The sequence below is a fragment of the Pseudophryne corroboree genome, chromosome 3 (genome assembly GCF_028390025.1).
Source record: "Pseudophryne corroboree isolate aPseCor3 chromosome 3, aPseCor3.hap2, whole genome shotgun sequence".
Classification (NCBI taxonomy): Eukaryota; Metazoa; Chordata; class Amphibia; order Anura; family Myobatrachidae; genus Pseudophryne; species Pseudophryne corroboree.
This window is the reverse complement of record NC_086446.1, coordinates 521,363,746-521,383,319: the sequence shown is the minus strand read 5'-3', so window position 1 is coordinate 521,383,319 and position 19,574 is coordinate 521,363,746. Positions and strand designations below refer to the sequence as shown.

The 19,574-nt window shown below is 43.0% G+C and overlaps 1 protein-coding gene across 3 annotated transcripts in view; it reads left to right on the top strand.

Moving 5' to 3' along the window:
* The window catches only part of SLC38A10 (solute carrier family 38 member 10), a 298,179-nt gene that overhangs the window by 72,778 nt on the left and 205,827 nt on the right, over positions 1-19,574 (top strand). For all 3 annotated transcript variants that reach the window (XM_063961107.1, XM_063961106.1, XM_063961105.1), the window contains exons 5-6: positions 6,782-6,925; positions 12,380-12,504. In XM_063961107.1, the coding sequence (XP_063817177.1) occupies positions 6,782-6,925; positions 12,380-12,504 (269 nt within the window). The remainder of the gene's footprint in view (positions 1-6,781; positions 6,926-12,379; positions 12,505-19,574) is intronic.

Sequence of the window (19,574 nt, the reverse complement as noted above, 5' to 3'; positions counted from 1 at the left end):
AGAGATGTGTTACCCCTTGAGTTGGGTCATGTCTAGAACATTGCAACATACTACCGTGCGATTACAAGGGATGGGACTCTTGGGTGCGCGGACCACTTCCATGGCGGTCTCGGCTAGGAGGGCGTTGTGGTTTCACCAAAGAGATGCAAATGCTGAATCCGAAAAGAAGTGGAGTCTCTTCCCCATGAGGGGAAGCCTGGTTGGTGATGACCTTGTTCATATGCTCTAGGCAGGTGCCATGGGTAAGTTTACCTTTCTTGCCCTATGTTCCCTCACAACGGTTGGTGACGCATTGTTGTAGGATGCAGTCATTTCGACCGAATAGATAAGGATTCCCCTTTCTTTGCAGGTAAAGGTTTACAGACAGAAATGCAACAATGTTTCATAGCTAATTCTTTAGGCCACCTGCTAGTCATGAGGAGACATGTATGATACAATCTAACCAATGCCAATAGATTAAACGTTACAGTATCAATCTGTGCAGCAGATACATGAACATCATAAGAAATACCTCTGAATCTGGGTTGTTTGAGAATTATCAGCACAGACGATTTAGCACATCTATGTTTCTAGAGGCAGCAATCAAGCCAGCAATGTTCTATTCATAAGTTACAATTGTTTGGTTACCTATAATTCAAAAGGCATGTGGAAACACTTATGATATAATTTAATAAATGCCAATAGATCAAGTGTTGCAATATTAACTCATGCAGCAGGTATATTGATATTATAAGGAATACCTCAGAACCTGTACTTTTTGAGAAATAATTAGCACAGCTAATTTAGTACGTATACATCTCTAGAGGTAGTAATATAAGCCATCACTGTATAATTTACTATTAATAACTAGCTGGTTACCTATAATTGATAAGGGACATAATTATCCCTATCTAACCCAGATATATTGAGTCTGGTAATATAGGAGGTGCCATCTTTAAGAGGGGCACTATAATATAGTATACTGCTGTACATCTATAACATTTACATTGAAGTGTGAGGAAAGTATTCACTCTCACTATAGGAAATGGCATGATTTCTGATATAATTGCCCTACATGATTACAGGGAGTCTCATTAAAATCAAGAGCACATTAAATATAATTACATAGAAATACTGGTATACTGTAGCCTACTAGCACTGTCCATAACAATAACCCACACAGAAGCACCAATCAATATATTGAATGTGCCATTTCTCAGGCAGAAGAATCCAACCTGCATTTTCAGTGAATGCTCCTTAGAAGGCTCAGGAAAGATGTATCTAGTACTGAATAAATGATATTCCACCCTAACAAGGTTGGATATTTGGACATCAATAGTCTAGACTGAGTGGGACCCATTCAAGTGTGATTAAAGTACTTCATTGGAAGTGGGGAACAAGACAGATCTTTATGCCTATAATATAAGAGATACACAGTGTGGACATTACAGACACTATTGGAATTATATTGTCAGCCATAATTATAAATATAGGAGTGGGATATTCCGGACATTATAGATACTGACAAATGGTCATGTGAATATATGGAGACCAACTGCTGACAACGATTATCAGACTGAGTGAAGATTGTGAGCAATACTACATAATTGGACATAAGAACAGACACGCGGACACATATTTTAATCTTTAATCACATTTATTATTTCATTGCACCTGTGGTATATGTTGTATATGTCTTGATTTTAACCTCTCTGTTTCGTCTATACTCATAGTTTGTGTGTTAGTTATCGTCACACTATTTTAATTCGACACCAATAAAAGTTAAATTTTAGGAATTTTCTCAGAAGGTTGTGATAATTAGGTCACCCTTCTTTTTGTGCATCGACAATACAGTCCTTTTTTCTTTTTCTCCTGTTGATTAATCTTAGCTGTAGTCGATAGCACCCCCACAAATAATGGTGAATACCTAAATGCAATAGGGGTCATTTTTTGGAGCTGTATATAGTTCCTAATTTGGTATAATAAAATTGTGTGTGTGCAGATACAATCCCACTTTCAGGTAAAGAAGGTAAGAGGTCAGCTGTCTTTTCACGTTCACAGGAGCAGAAATTATCCATTGTTTTCTGCCACGTCCACCATGGGACGTTGGGTCTATCTTGTAGGGGCCCACACAGGTATGACCTCTTCTAAAACTCTTCAGTCAGTTCTGGAAAGGACATGGACCAGTGAGTTAAGGATAGAGTTCCAGACGTTCCCCTCACTGATTTTTCAAATCTACCTTACCGATCCTCCTCATGACAGGGAGGTAGTATGTGACGCAATACAAGAGTTGTGTCTGGATCAGGTCATTGTCCTGCTGTTCCGGTCATAAAAAAAAAAGAAAAGAAGAATCTGTGGTTCAGGCTTTTTCGTGCTCCCGAGGCCGGACGACTCGGTCAGACAAATCCCAATTTTTCCTACTTAATCTTCATGGGGAATCTCTCATGGCAGGGTTCTCCATTCTGAAAGTGGAGTAAAGAGGTCTAATTACGGTTTCTTCCGCTTTAGGCTTACCTGAGGTTTGCGATTCAGTATTGTTGTTGCCATTTCACCAGGGTGATGCCGGTGGGATTGGTTTCCTTCGATAGTAAGGAGTCATATTTATTCTATACTGGATCGCTCTCCGAATTATGGAGAGATCAAGAAGCCAAATGGTGCAAAACGTTGTTTTCTCCTTGACCGTTCTTAAACAACAGGACTTGCCAGAATCCCTGTTGGTCCCAACGACGCGTTGATCGGCTTGGGCAATATTATTATTAGAGGCAGTACTGAGAAGAGTTAATTTGCTTTCAAAAAAAAAAAAAGGGGAAGCTCTGAGAATTCAGAGTCTGGCAGACCTGTAACGGTGTCGATACAGTCAGTTGCTGAAAAAGATGGTTGGGGCCTACGAGGCCATTCAGTGGACAGGTTCGAGGCCTGAGTGTTTAGTGGGACCTGTTGGACAAGTGGTCCGGTTTCCACCTGGGATAATCATGGTTTCAAGACCAGTATGCTGATCCTGTGGTAGCGGCGCAATTCTCACTGAAGACAAGTGTCATGTTAGGATACTTGTCGCCCCATTAAAGGTCTAGAGTTAAGGGCAGTTTCTAACGGTTTTCTACAGACAAAAACCGGAAAAGAAAGGGCAGAAGCCAGACAGATTTTCCGCTAGGCGACGAAAACATTTACGTGCTTTATCAGCAATGTTCGTTCCAAGAGTGGACAACTGGGAAGCAGACTTCCTCGGCAGACACGTTCTCCGTTCAGGAAGGTTGAGTCTTCATCAAGCGGTTTTTCACAGAAGTGATAAGTCTTTTATAGAATTTGCAAATAGACAAGATGGCGTCTCGCCTCGACAAGAAACTTCAGAAATTTTGTTACGGGTCGGGGGTCCCCTCAATCAATAGCGGTGGACACCCTAGTGACACCGTGGGTGTTTCGGTCGGTCTGTGTATTCCCTCCTCTTCCACTCTTTCCAAAAATGTTAAAGATTATAAGAGGAACAAGAGTTCAGATGATCCTCCTTGTTCCAGTCTGGTCAAGGAGGGCTGGTATCCGGATCTTCAGCAATTACTCATAGGAGATCCCTGACCTTTTTCCTCTGCGAGAGGATCTGTTATGGCAGGGGCCGTGGGTGTTCCAAGGCTTACCGCGATTTCCATTGACGACTTGGAGATTGAACGTCGGATCCCAGCCCGGAAGGGTATTTCCAGTGAGGTCTTCCCTACTCTCTTCAGTCAGAAAAGAAGTAACGTAATATCATTACCACCATATTTGGGGGAAAATTTTCTGTCTTGGTGTGAATCCAAGAAGGTTCCTATGGAAGAATTCCAGTTGGATTGTTTCTCCCTTCTTTTCTTAAAAGATCGTGTGGAGGCGATCTTTGGTTGGGCTAGATTACGGTTCAGATTTCAGCCTTATCGGGTTTTTTCCAAGAAACGATTGGCCTCCTTTCCAGAGTTTAATACTTTCGTAAAAGGAGTCTAACACATCCATCCTCCCTTTGCACCTCTGTGACACCATGGGATCTTTACGTGGTTTTGCAGTTCCTGCAATTTCTTTGGTTGAACTTTTCAGTATGGTTAAGTTGAAATTCCTCAATTGGAAAGTGGTCATGCGGTTGATCTTGGCATCCGCAAGGCGGGTGTCTGAGTTGGCGGTTTGGTCTCGCAAGAGCCCTGTTTAATCTTCCATGAAGATAGAGCGGAGTTGAGAACTCGGCAGCAGTTTCTGCCAAAAGTGGTTTCATTGGTTTCACTTGAACCAACCTATTGTGGTGCCGGTGGCTACTGACGCCTGGGCGACATCGGAGTATCTCGATGTGGTCGGAATTTTGAAAATTTGGGTTGCCAGATTGGCTCAGATCAGGAAAACGGAAGATCTGTTATCCTATATGCTCCCAACAAGATTGGGGTTCCTGTTTCCAAGCAGACTATTGCACGCTGGATCTGAATTACGATTAAGCTTGCTCGTTTTTACGGCTGGATTGCCGTTACAGAATTCGGTGAAGGCCCATTCTACCAAGAAGGTGGGCTCATCCTGGGCGGCTAACCGAGGGGTCTCGGGTGTGTACCCTTGCAGAGCAGCGGCTTCGTTGGGTTCAAACAATTTTGCAAATATCCCTAGCGGTTGAGGCCCGCTTGTTTGGGCAATCGGTGCTGCAGAGTCATCCGCACTCCCGCCCGTTCTAGAGCTTTAATATAGACCCCATGGTCCTTTTTGGAGTCCCCAGCATCCTCTAGGACGTATGAGAAAATAGGATTTTAATACCTACCGGTAAATCCTTTTCTCTTAGTCCGTAGAGGATGCTGGGCGCCCGTCCCAGTGCGTACTGTATCTGCAGTTATTGGTTATGGTTACACATGTTGTGTTTCCTTTCAGTCAGTCTGTTGCTGACGTTATTCATGCCATGGCATGCGGTATGCTTTTATTGGTCGTGTTTACACACCGGTTGTGTTACATTTTCGGTCAGCATGTGGCTGTATATTTTTCATGCCGTCGGCTGGTGTTCTATTAAATGCCACGTCCTACGGCAGATTCGAGGTGTGAGCTGGTATGACACTCACCGTGTTTAAACAATAAATTCTTTCCTCGAAATGTCCGTCTCCCTGGGCACAGTTCTATAACTGGAGTCTGGAGGAGGGGCATGGAGGGAGCTGCCAGTTCACACCCATTGAAAGTCTTATAGTCTGCCCATGTCTCCTGCGGATCCCGTCTATACCCCATGGTCCTTTTGGAGTCCCCAGCATCCTCTACGGACTAAGAGAAAAGGATTTACCGGTAGGTATTAAAATACTATTTTCGGCAAGCAGGTGTGGATGCGGGCCGAACGTTAGGCTCAATTAAAGTTCAAATTTCGGCTTTATCAATTGTCTTTCAAAAAGAATGGGCCTCCCTTCCAGAAGTTCAGACTTTCGTGAAAGGCGTGCTGCACATCCAACCTCCATTTGTGCCCCCAGTGGCACCATGGGATCTTAATGTGGTGTGGCAGTCCCTTCAATCACATTGAGTTGGACCTTTGCAGAAGATAGAGTGGAAAATTTTCACTTGAAAGTGTTCATTTTATTGGCCTTAGCAGCTGCAAGGTGGGTGTCTGAGTTGGCGGCCTGGCCTCACAAGAGCCATATTTAATCTTCCATGATGATAGAGCAATGTTGAGGACTCGTCAACAATTTCTGTCAAACGTGGTTTCATCTTTTCACATGAACCAACCTATTGGGGTGCCAGTGGTTAATGACTCCTTTGCTGAGTAAAAATCTCTCGATGAAGTTAGGCCCTTGAAGATTTATGTCACCAGGACGGCTCGTCTGAGGAAAACCGACGCTCTGTTTGTCCTGGATGCTCCTGACAAGATTGGGACTCCTGCTTCCAAGCAGTCTATTACACGCTGGATCTGTACTACAGTTCAGCATGCTTATTCTATGGCTGGATTGCCGTTACTGAAATCAGTGAAGGCCCACTCTACCAGACAGGTGGGCTCGTTCTGGGCGGCTGCCCGGGGGGTCTCGGCATTACAACTCTGCCGAGCAGCTACTTGGTCGGGTTCAAACACTTTTTTGCGAAATTTTACAAGTTTGATACCCTGGCTGATGAGGACCTCATGTTTGGTCAATCGGTGCTGCAGAGTCATCTGCACTCTCCCGCCTGTTTTGGAGCTTTGGTATAAACCCCATGGTCCTTATGGAATCCCCAGCATCCTCTAGGACGTATGAGAAAATAGGATTTTAATATCTACCGGTAAATCCTTTTCTCTTAGTCCGTAGAGGATGCTGGGCGCCCGTCCCAGTGCGTACTGTATCTGCAGTTATGGATTAGGGTTAAACACAGGTTGTGTTACTGTGTTTTATCAGCATATTGCTGAAAATTCTTCATGCCGTTGGCTTGAGTTCTATTGAATGCCACGTTCTGCGGCATGTTTGAGGTGTGAGCTGGTAAGATGCTCTCCGTGATTTAACAATAAATTCTTTCCTCAAAATGTCCGTCTCCCTGGGCACAGTTCCTTAAACTGGAGTCTGGAGGAGTGGCATAGAGGGAGGAGCCAGGTCACACCCTTTGAAAGTCTTAAAGTGCCCATGTCTCCTGTGAATCCCGTCTATACTCCATGGTCCTTATGGAATCCCCAGCATCCTCTACGGACTATGAGAAAAGGATTTACCGGTAGGTATTAAAATCCTAATATATAAATAAATAAATATATATATATATATATATATATATATATATATATATATATATTGTGTGTGTGCCTTTTTTAGGTTGGTTAAAATGCTATTTGCCTCTTTCTGTCAGTATTCACATCCTTTCTTACTTTCTTCCTCGCTAGGTAACAGAAGGTTTTCGCATTTTCCTCCTCTTTGCGGTTTCACTGTGTATTGTTCTCCCACTCAGTCTGCAGCGCAATATGATGGCCTCCATCCAGTCGTTCAGTGCGATGGCGCTCCTTTTCTACACAGTATTCATGTTCGTGGTGAGTGTTTTACTAAGTGTTAGTGTACCCATCACCTTCTCATAGTAGAAATTCCCATTATGTGGGTTGTACGATTTTTCTCCCCAACAACTCACAAGAGACTAATGAGTACGGGCGGTACGGATGGTGTAATGGGTAGCATTACTGCCTCACAGCACTGAGGTCATGGGTTCGATTCCCACCTTGGCCCTAACTGTGTGGAGTTTGTATATTCTCCCCGTACTTGCGTGGGTTTTCTCCGGTTACTCAGGTTTCCTCCCACAATCCAAAAATATTAGGTTATTTGGTTCCCAACCAAAAAAATATTATCCCTAGTGTGAATGTGTGTGTATGTACATGTGGTAGGGAATATAGATTGTAAGCTCCACTGGGGCAGGGACTGATGTGAATGGCCAAATATTCTCTCTGTAAAGCGCTGCAGAATATGTGTGCGCTATATAAATAACTGGTTATAAACAAATAATAATAATGAGGCATGTGCACTGACTGTGTGAGTGAGGGACTCCTTTAACGTATAACACAACCTATGTATTGCTATTTCTAATAATAAACTGTTCATTCATTTTATAAAATTTGTCCAATCTCCTTGTAGAAAGCAGATGTGTTTAATACCGTACTACTGGTGCACTGTGTCAGTAGCTATGATTGCTCTGGGAAGTTCTTAGTACTGCTTAGTGAATTCATACAGGCATTAGCAGTTATGCTTGGAGACCTTGCTTTTTGCCCAATATAGTCAGCCTTTTACTAACTGGAATAAGTCTTCGTCAGAATAATTTGACAATGTTCAAACATTATCTTTTAAGGATTCCAGTCCCCTTATTTAACAATTTCTACACAGTATTGTGCCTAATTCTGTTACCTGCTACTCTTTGGCTACCCTGTGCTTATCAAGCTAATGTATGAAATCTAGAAAAAGTAAATGAGGACCTTTTCAAATGTGAGTAATAATTGAAAAAACCTATTTGGGTTCAAAGGTTAGTTTAGCAGCCCGTAATGCCAAAATAAATACATTTGTGGTTATATATAGACTATCAGTGTTTGTAATATGCCCACTTTTAGTATAACAGATGTTGCAGTTCACCAGAGCATAATTTCCTGTAGAAGTAGTAATAAAATGATCTTCAGTAGGCACAGAGTTTGCAGCTGTTGGATATCGCTTTACTGAAAGTAGACATATTTTTTTCTTGTCAATGTGACACCAACATGAAAATTAGCATACATTTTCTCTAAATTACCCTTCAGCATTGGCTACCTGTATTCCACTGAATTCAATATAAAACACTTCTGCTTACATATAAAGCTATCAGCAAGACTACAACAACATACTGTACATCTTTTAGCTTATCTCAAAACATCTCCCTAATCGACCCCATCACTCTGCATCAGTCACCCATGCTCATTACCTGCTCCCACTCATTTTTGTAGGGCATATTTTTTTTTTGTGTGCGCTGCACCCACTCTTTGGAACACCCTCCCATGCACAGCAAGACTTTCCTCTAGTCTCTAAACCTTCAAGCATTCCCTGTAAACTCACTTCTTCAGGCAAGCTTAGCAAATTTCTTAACTAACCACATAACCTCTTTTCTACCCTTTTACCTCTCCTATACGCAGTTCACATATAACTTTATATATTTTCTTTGTCTACACTCATGAAACATACTGATCCAAGGTGAATATTAGTAAGTGACTGGATCACATAGTCCGCCAAGAACCTTTGTAGTTTGGCTGGACTAGTTTGCAACATTTAGCACTTATCCTCCTGTATTAAATTACTATAGATTATGAGCATGGTCCTCTTTGCCTGTTAATACCTAGTCTCCTTTTATTACTGTTTTGTTCCCAATTGTAAAGCATGATAGAATATGCTAGCACTATATAAATAAAACTACATTTCTGCCTTAATGTTTAGATTGCATGTTAGGAACCACAGCTCAAGCTTTTGTCTACTGTGAGTTAAAACCTCTGTGAATTTAATTGGAAAAGTGCCCGACCCTAATTTTGCGCATTTGTATAGCTAATGCCCACAAAACAACCTTTTGACAACAACTGCTCTATGCCACCACTGATAAATATGTAAGAAGGGAAGGAATTTACAGGGCTTAGTCTAATTTGCATTAGCTTTACACTGTGTAATACAAATATAGTTATTGCAAGGAGTAGTCTCCTTCTGCCCCTTGAGTCTGTTTAAACTTGTGGCATTATGCCCAAGATTGCCCATTTATGTGAATGGAGATTGTTCACCAATTCTTCCATAGCAGTATTTGAGTTAAGACAGAAGTTTCTTAAAAGAAGGTGTTTAGGACACTTGTGCAATGAAGACAAACCCTCTGTGATACATGTTGAGAAATAGTTTGGTGCCGGAATTAGGAAACCGGATTCTCACAGAGCCTTGAGAAAAATGTTTACAGACTCGAGGAATTTTGACCATTGGCTCAGGACAGTAGTTAATGTAATAGTTTAGATGATCTCTTAAGAAATTATAGCGAATAGTGATGGTTTTATGCTGCGGTGATGTGCAAAAAGAATGTATCTAAGGAGTTGTGCCAGATGTGGTCAGAGTAGTCTGTCAGGACCAAGCCTATGTAGTGTTGCAACTAAAGTAGGTGAAAGGAACAGGACAAAGCAAGTTATACTTCCCCACTGCTTGTTCAAATGCTAGAGGCCATATGCTCGGATTATCTACCAGCCACCTGGTCAAGTTATTACTCAAATCCCTCTGTGTTGTAAATATGCTGGAAGACATGCCTCTGAAAGACCATGTTTTGCTGGAAAGACTGAGCATTTAAGTGAGATTTATGCCTCAGGATGTGCCACACCCTACAAATGGACCAGAGAAGTGGATTTCTCTAACATGTTAGGATATTTCCTGGTTGTACAGGGGATGAAAGGACACTAAAAAGTTTGTTTGTTTGTTTGGAAGCTTTCCTCTAAGTCCTCCATTCCATTTATCACAAGCTGAAGTAAGCCTTAAAGGTTCAATATTTATATTACACACGATAAACCTTTATAAACCTACTGCTTAGAAGGTAAAATGCCATTAGGCAACACATGTAAAAATGGCCTATAGCCAATATTGAATGATTAGAATCATGTGGCTTTGGTGTAAAGGGGTAAATGTTTGAAGATGAGGAAAGGGCTGATCATGATAATTCCAGTGTAAAACCGCATACATAACAGTTCCCGATATGTATTAAAGATTATATAAAAGAGAAAAGTATCTCACTTAGATGGAACTGGACAGATGCAGTGATACTGTAGTACAGCACAATTTACCAAAGCAAGGAACCCTTACTGTTTCGGCAGACTAAGTATCTGCCGTCCCACGCACTATGTAGTCCATAGGAAGCAAAAAGCATGTGCAAATTGTTATGTGTGTGTGTGTGTGTGTGTGTGTGTGTGTGTGTGTGTGTGTGTGTATATAATATATCTCAGAATCAGCTTTATTGGCCAGGTGTACTCACGTACACTAGGATTTTTTTTGTGGTACAATGCATCGCCAAGCAGCAACATGTAGGCCGAATACATAGCATAAGACGGGGGAAAAACGTAGCATACATTACAAACATTACACATCTGAGTTTATACTGCACATTGCAACTGTACGATAGACTCGACATATTAGACGTATTATACATGTAAAACTAAAAACGAGGCCTACTTGGCAGAGCAGCACCGAGGCAGCAATCCGCGATGCCATCTTGAACTCAAACAATGCACAAAACACAGAAGATTTAAGCAATACATCAAAAGATAAACCACACAGACATAAAAAAAAAAAACATGAGCACACAAAAAGCATAATGGATGATTGGTGTAGGCATTTTGGGTAATAATGATAATAATTTTATTTATATAGCGCTCTTTCTCCAAACAGAACTCAAGGCGCTTTACAGGCATCAAAACAATGCACATAATACAGAAGATTAATACAGCAATACACACAGACCTAAAAATTAAAAAACCTAGAATGCATAGCGTAATCATAAGGCAGGATTGGTGTAGGCATTTTGGGTAATAACTTCCATGGGCTGTGTATTCCACCCCCACAGGGTACCAGGTGCGCAGCCACCTCGGGCGCACTGCATAGGATTACCCTGGGTGGAACAGTCCAACCCTAGAAGAGATGACGCCATATAGAGATATCTATCTATCTATAGATATCTCACTTGCAATACTGATGTCGGTCGCACATGCACTGTTCAGCGGGGTTAAATATCGTATCCGTACTTAGCTGATCATGCGCTACGGGGTTGGCTGCAATGGCCGTGTGGGCGAGTTATCTCTTGCCCAAATAATTTTTAGTACTTCTTGATGTTATTAGAAAACCATATGTATGGGTGGTAGGATGCAGAAAATTAGTGAATTGTACACAAAATAGTTCTACACAATATATAGAGGCAACTTAATTGGTTCTTTGTATATATTTTATATGATAACTTTTTGTTTACAATTTACTACTTTCCTACCTCCTAGTGCCATTCATTTTGGATTTCTAGTGTTTTTTTTTTTTTAAATTTACGTTATTAGCGGCAGTGGCAAATTCCTCATTGGTGTTGGCTGCAAACTGACAGCCATTTTTGAGCGCCACACAACCTTTCTTGTTTATTAGTCTGACATTACGGTTTCCTGCTTCTACCTGAAAATCTGCAAAGCAGGTACTTGTGCACTACCCCTCCTCCATACCATATCATACCAAAAATCTATATTGTACTGTACTTGGTAGTCCTAACCTACACCAAAGAACGGGGTTCCCTACCTTACCAGACTTCTGTTGTAATTCTGTTAATTTTCACTTAATGGTCATACATCAATGTAAAGGTCCATTGGATCCTCCATTCCTTATAATTGTAAGTGGACGTGGGATCACACAGGAAATCTAGAACAGGGATATAGATTTCCCTTCAGGACAGGCATAGGCGTTGCTTCTTTTTGTATTGTGAGGCTTCTTTCTTCATGTTTACTGCATAGATTAAGGTGTTTATCATTATGTTACATTGATTTAAGAATATTAATTTCCATTGCCCTAACCATAAAAAGTTGCCTGTTGGTAATGATATAAATATTGATAATATTCCCAAAAAAGGTTCTTATGACTAAGAGGGAGATTTATCAAAGCTTGCACAGAGAGAAAGCACCAACCAATCAGTAAATACAGCATGTAAAATAACAGCTAGAAGCGGATTGGTTGGTACTTAATCTTTATCCAGCGTACACCAATGTGAGGTTCGACCAGGTTCCTAACCCCTGTAAAACCTGGCCAGGATCCAACCAGACCACTTCACGTTGGTTTAATTCCAATCGGTGCGGGGGTGTCCGAATGCATAACTGGACAAACAAACAAATGAATTATATATTTTAAGATTCCTGATGTTTTTTTCCTTTTATAGTGTATCCATGGTCTCTAAAATTAAACAGGAGGGTCCTTATTTTTATTTTTGTTCTCTTTGCATTTAGATTGTGCTGTCCTCTTTTAAGCATGGCCTGTTCAGTGGCCAGTGGATGAAGCAAGTCAGTTACATCCGATTTGAGGGTCTCTTCCGATGCATACCTATATTTGGCATGTCCTTTGCCTGCCAGTCGTAAGTTTCTTCATTTTGTTTTATAGTGTGTGCACTGTATTTTAATATAATAATATGGCTAACCTCCTTCCCTCTCTGTATTGCTATTCCCGCACCTGCTCATTACATGTGGCACAAACCAGCCTTTATGATGTCTAGTTGTGTGCCCTCTCTTTCAGGTTCTCTCTCTCTTTTTTTGTTTGTAATTTTGTGTATTAACACCCCTGCCCCCTCCAAAGTCTGCAATCCCATGTCTTAAATTGTATAGTACTACCTACCACATGGAATTGGTGTTTATTGGTTTACTAATGTGTGTAGATTGATTCGATAGATGTACTAGCTGGGTCAGAAAAAATCCCAGATTTTAAAGGTTAACAAATTAGGCATAGTAAATGCTAGTCAAAATTTTGGTACATAATGTAAAAGTGCATGGAATACAGATGTTTTTTAAAAATGATATCGTTATTTCTTGGCGTATAATAGCCACCAGTTCATTAATGGTTCTTGGTAGATGTTTGTAGACCACAGCTTTCAGATGGCCACGTTGGCTGTTGAGAGGCCTTTCGGGAAGCTGGTGAGGATTGTTTTCCGTCCAGTAATGAAAATTCTGCTTGTTAACGTAGCCAGACAAATGAAATTGAGCTTTGTCAAGAAATTGCAGCGATAACGCCGGAAATGACCTACTGAGTGATGTGAAGCTTCAGAAACAAATGTGTATGACGAATGAAGGCCACCATCTGGACAATATCCAATTCACAACCTATTGAAAATAAACTGTATTCCATGCACTTTTAGATTATATGTATTAAAATTTTGATTAGTACTTACTGTGCCTTTTTTTTGTTACTCTTTAAAATGTGGGAATTTTTTTTTTTTTTTTTTTGCTTCACCCTGTCGATATAGCCATCATCTTATGCTTGCTCTATTTGTATATACATGTACAGTTGTCGCTTCTTAAGGTGTGTACACACGGTGAGATTTATTATTAATATTTTGACTATATAGTCAAAATCATAAGGAAAGTTAGTCGGCATCGCAAGCCTAGATAGACTGTGAAGGCAAGTCAATATTGACTATCTCATAGTAAAGATAGTCAAAATTGGCACTTTAGCCAAAATCAGACAAAGCCAGTATCGCAAGCACAGTCATTATATGCTTGCGATACCGACCTAGTCCCTGTCGCACAGTGAGAATCGGGGTTAGCCCGAATCTCAGCGTGTGTACACACCTTTATTTACAAGTAGTAACTTAGCTATCTGTAGCTACAACAGGCATTGTGTACCTTGTATTACAATGCTGCTGCCTAATGAAACGTAGTATAATATTACTATTAAAGTTACCCATACTGTAGCATTCTGCCAGCCAGGTTACCCATTGTAGACCAGCAGCAAAGAATGAAAAAAAGATGAGGTACATTCTAGAATATTATCCAGATTTATTAAGCAGTAAATAATAATTTATTTCACACCTTTATAAATAGTTATTAATAAAATGTGACCATCACCATTGTAGATGCAATTGAAAATCTGTAGAGAATTTGTCAAAATCATGGTATCTCCTGTCCACCGAGGTAGAGCTCATGCTTTCTTTGGCCGCATACAGTGTTCCAAGAGATTTTAACATGCATGCAATCAGTAGCAAAGAAGTAACTCCTGGTGAGTGGATCAATCAAAAACAGTCAGTAGTCCTTTTCATAAAACACCTACAATGTCCTTACGTCACAGTATATCTAGCGCGCAGCTTGCTAATGTGCTAAGCACTTGCAAACAAGGGTCTTATTGTACATGTTGTAGCAATCACAGTTCTTTTCATAGTGCTTTCCTCTTTCTAACCGGACCAGTTTTCCTCACTGTTGGAGTCTGCCTAAAAAACTGCTTAAATGGGTGATCTGTTGGGGGGGGGAACAGTGTTGCCATAGATCATAACGTGTATCCCGAAAAGACTGACAGTCTTTTCGGGATAGGAAGAAATTGCATTCCATGACTGTATCAGGGCATTCTTCAGCTCCCCTTATTGTGATCAGGTTTTTTTTATGTTTGCAGCATTTTTATTTCTCTAGCATCCATAAGGGATATTGGGGAAAACTAGTACGATGGGTATAGACGGGGTTCAAAAAAGCCAGTGCACTTTAAATTTCTTCAACTGGGTGTGCTGGCTCCTCCCCTCTATGTCTCCTCCCACAGGCAGTTTAGAAAGAAGTGGATGCACATCTCTGCAGCTCCAGAGAGTTTTCTTCAATTGTCTTTTAAACTTTTATTATTTTCGGTATGCTGTCTTGGCAACATCATACCTGAGCCGTGGGAGTTGGGGGGGGTCATCGGCCTTACGAGGTGCAGAGCTGCTTCCCCGCTGCAGGACCACCATCGTAAGGGGTTGTTGTTCAGCGGGGCACTGTGCTTTGGCTGTCACAGCCGCAGCACGCCGCACACCCCACACCCCTAACGCTGCCTGAAAGTGACATCGGTGGTGAGTACAAACCGTGTCCCCACTAGGAGGGTCCCCCGGTTCAAAGTGCGGCTGACCACGGGCGCGGCGTATGGGACCCTCCTGGGGAGGGTGCTGGATCTGCAGAATCTCTGTATAAACGCTGTTTACGCAGCATAGTGTGTGCATGGTGCAGATGATCCAGGTGATATACAGAGGCTGGCCGGGCAGGGAGAGCTTTCACTATTGACCAATCAGCACGGAGTAGGGGAGGAGCCTAGGGAGTATCCGTTCAGTGGTGAGTTGAACAGAGGAAGTAAATATGCATAGAGGTTTGTATAATAACTATCACTACTGCAACATCTATATTAATACAGCTTACCCATCACACTAGAAAATACATATAGGATAGCTAATCTGCACTAACCTCCATCAGCTGCAATTACTGCAAGTGTCCTGCTGAAATTTGTTTATGCTAAATAGCTATATAACACAGTGCAGTAGCAGTGTTATGTCCTTTTAGTCATTGCCTAAATGTTCAAGTTAGATTTTAGTTTTAAACAAACCCCCCCCCCCCCCCAGAATATTTAAATACCAACCAAATGCTTTTGGCATAATGCTTTGTTTTCCTCTATGTATGTGTGGGTTGGGTATGGGATCCAGCGTTCAGAATACCAACTCCGGGAACCCAGCCACCTGAATGCTGGCAGGGGGGGCGAGTGCAATGAAGCCCCTTGTGGGCTCGCTGCACTCACCACGAGTTCTATTCCCACTCTATTGGTGTGGAGGCGGAGCAATTGCCAAATATGGGGATGTCACCCCCTAGGGAGTCGACACCAGAATGGATGGCTTTATTTATGGAATTACGGGATAGTGTCAACACGCTAAAGCAGTCGTTTGACGACATGAGACGGCCGGACAATCAATCAGCACCTGTCCAGGCGCCTCAAACACCGTCAGGGGCTGTAAAACGCCCGTTACCTCGACACGGACCCAGACACAGGCACTGATTCCAGTGGCGACGGTGACGAATCAACCGTATTTTCCAGTAGGGCCACACATTATATGATTTTGGCAATGAAGGAGGCGTTACATATTGCTGATACTACAGGTACCACAAAACAGGGTATTATGTGGGGTGTGAAAAAACTACCTATAGTTTTTCCTGAATCAGATGAATTAAATGAGGTGTGTGATGAAGCGTGGGTTGCCCCCGATAAAAAACTGCTAATTTCAAAGAAGTTATTGGCTTTATACCCTTTCCCGCCAGAGGTTAGGGCGCGCTGGGAAACACCTCCTAGGGTGGACAAGGCGCTCACACGCTTATCAAAACAAGTGGCGTTACCCTCTCCTGAGACGGCCGCACTTAAAGATCCAGCAGATAGGAGGATGGAAAATATCCAAAAAAGTATATACACACATACAGGTGTTATACTACGACCAGCTATAGCGACAGCCTGGATGTGCAGTGCTGGGGTAGCTTGGTCAGAGTCCCTGATTGAAAATATTGATACCCTGGATAGGGACAATGTTTTACTGTCTTTAGAGCAAATAAAGGATGCGTTTCTTTATATGCGTGATGCACAGAGGGATATTTGCACACTGGCATCACGGGTAAGTGCTATGTCCATTTCGGCCAGAAGAAGTTTATGGACGCGACAGTGGTCAGGTGATGCGGACTCAAAACGGCATATGGAAGTTTTGCCGTATAAAGGGGAGGAGTTATTTGGTGTTGGTCTATCGGATTTGGTGGCCACGGCTACAGCCGGGAAATCCACCTTTTTACCTCAAGTCACTCCCCAACAGAAAAAGACACCGACTTTTCAGCCGCAGCCCTTTCGTTCCTTTAAAAACAAGAGAGCAAAGGGATATTCATATCTGCCACGAGGCAGAGGAAAGGGGAAGAGACTGCAACAGGCAGCTCCTTCCCAGGAATAGAAGCCCTCCCCCGCTTCTACAAAAGCCTCAGCATGACGCTGGGGCTTCTCAAGCGGACTCGGGGGCGGTGGGGGGTCGTCTCAAGAATTTCAGCGCGCAGTGGGCTCACTCGCAGGTGGATCCCTGGATCCTGCAGATAATATCTCAGGGTTACAGGTTGGAACTAGAGACGTCTCCACCTCGCCGTTTCCTGAAGTCTGCTTTACCAACGTCCCCCTCCGACAGGGTGACGGTCTTGGAAGCCATTCACAAGCTGTACTCTCAGCAGGTGATAGTCAAGGTACCCCTTTTACAACAAGGAAAGGGGTATTATTCCACTCTATTTGTGGTACCGAAGCCGGATGGCTCGGTAAGACCTATTCTAAATCTGAAATCCTTGAACCTGTACATAAAAAAGTTCAAGTTCAAGATGGAGTCACTCAGAGCGGTGATAGCGAACCTGGAAGAAGGGGACTTTATGGTATCCTTGGACATCAAGGATGCGTATCTCCACGTTCCAATTTACCCCTCACACCAGGGGTACCTCAGGTTCGTCGTACAGAACTGTCACTATCAGTTTCAGACGCTGCCGTTTGGATTGTCCACGGCACCTCGGGTCTTTACCAAGGTAATGGCTGAGATGATGATTCTTCTTCGAAGAAAAGGCGTATTAATTATCCCATACTTGGACGATCTCCTAATAAGGGCAAGGTCCAGAGAACAGCTAGAGATGGGACTAGCACTGTCTCAAGAAGTGCTAAAGCAGCACGGGTGGATTCTGAATATTCCAAAATCCCAGTTAATTCCGACAACACGTCTGCTGTTCTTAGGGATGATTCTGGACACGGTTCAGAAAAAGGTTTTTCTCCCGGAGGAAAAAGCCAAGGAGTTATCCGAACTTGTCAGGAACCTCCTAAAACCAGGAAAGGTGTCTGTACATCAATGCACAAGAGTCCTGGGAAAAATGGTAGCTTCTTACGAAGCAATTCCATTCGGCAGATTCCACGCAAGAGTTTTCCAGAGGGATCTCCTGGACAAATGGTCAGGGTCGCATCTTCAGATGCACCAGCGGATAACCCTGTCTCCAAGGACAAGGGTATCTCTTCTGTGGTGGTTGCAGAGTGCTCATCTATTGGAGGGCCGCAGATTCGGCATACAGGATTGGATCCTGGTGACCACGGACGCCAGCCTGAGAGGCTGGGGAGCAGTCACACAAGGAAGAAACTTCCAGGGCGTGTGGTCGAGCCTGGAAACGTCTCTTCACATAAACATTCTGGAACTAAGAGCAATCTACAATGCTCTAAGCCAGGCAGAACCTCTGCTTCAAGGAAAACCGGTGTTGATCCAGTCGGACAACATCACGGCAGTCGCCCATGTAAACAGACAGGGCGGCACAAGAAGCAGGAGTGCAATGGCAGAAGCTGCAAGGATTCTTCGCTGGGCGGAGAATCATGTGATAGCACTGTCAGCAGTGTTCATCCCGGGAGTGGACAACTGGGAAGCAGACTTCCTCAGCAGACACGACCTTCACCCGGGAGAGTGGGGACTTCATCCAGAAGTTTTCCACATGCTTGTAACCCGTTGGGAAAGACCAAGGGTGGACATGATGGCGTCTCGCCTCAACAGAAAACTGGACAGGTATTGCGCCAGGTCAAGAGATCCGCAGGCAATAGCTGTGGACGCGCTGGTAACGCCTTGGGTGTACCAGTCGGTGTATGTGTTTCCTCCTCTGCCTCTCATACCAAAAGTATTGAGAATTATACGGCAAAGAGGCGTAAGAACGATACTAGTGGCTCCGGATTGGCCAAGAAGGACTTGGTACCCGGAACTTCAAGAGATGATCACGGAGGATCCGTGGCCTCTACCTCTGAGAAGGGACCTGCTTCAGCAGGGTCCCTGTCTGTTTCAAGACTTACCGCGGCTGCGTTTGACGGCATGGCGGTTGAACGCCGGATCCTAAAGGGAAAAGGCATTCCGGAAGAAGTCATTCCTACCTTGATTAAAGCAAGGAAGGAAGTAACCGCGCAACATTATCACCGCATTTGGCGAAAATATGTTGCGTGGTGCGAGGATCGGAGTGCTCCGACGGAGGAATTTCAACTGGGTCGATTCCTACATTTCCTGCAATCAGGATTGTCTATGGGTCTCAAATTGGGATCTATTAAGGTTCAAATTTCGGCCCTGTCGATTTTCTTCCAGAAAGAATTGGCTTCAGTTCCTGAAGTCCAGACCTTTGTTAAGGGAGTACTGCATATACAGCCCCCTGTGGTGCCTCCAGTGGCACCGTGGGATCTCAATGTTGTTTTGGACTTTCTCAAATCTCATTGGTTTGAACCACTAAAAAATGTGGATTTGAAATATCTCACATGGAAAGTGACCATGCTACTAGCCCTGGCTTCGGCCAGGAGAGTGTCAGAACTGGCAGCTTTATCTTACAAAAGCCCATATCTGATTTTCCATTCGGACAGGGCAGAACTGCGGACTCGTCCGCATTTTCTCCCTAAGGTGGTGTCAGCATTTCATCTGAACCAGCCTATTGTAGTGCCTGCGGCTACAAGCGACTTGGAGGACTCCAAGTTGTTGGACGTTGTCAGAGCTTTAAAAATATACATTTCAAGGACAGCTGGAGTCAGGAAATCTGACTCACTGTTTATACTATATGCTCCCAACAAGTTGGGTGCTCCTGCGTCTAAGCAGACTATTGCGCGCTGGATTTGTAGTACGATTCAGCTTGCACATTCTGTGGCAGG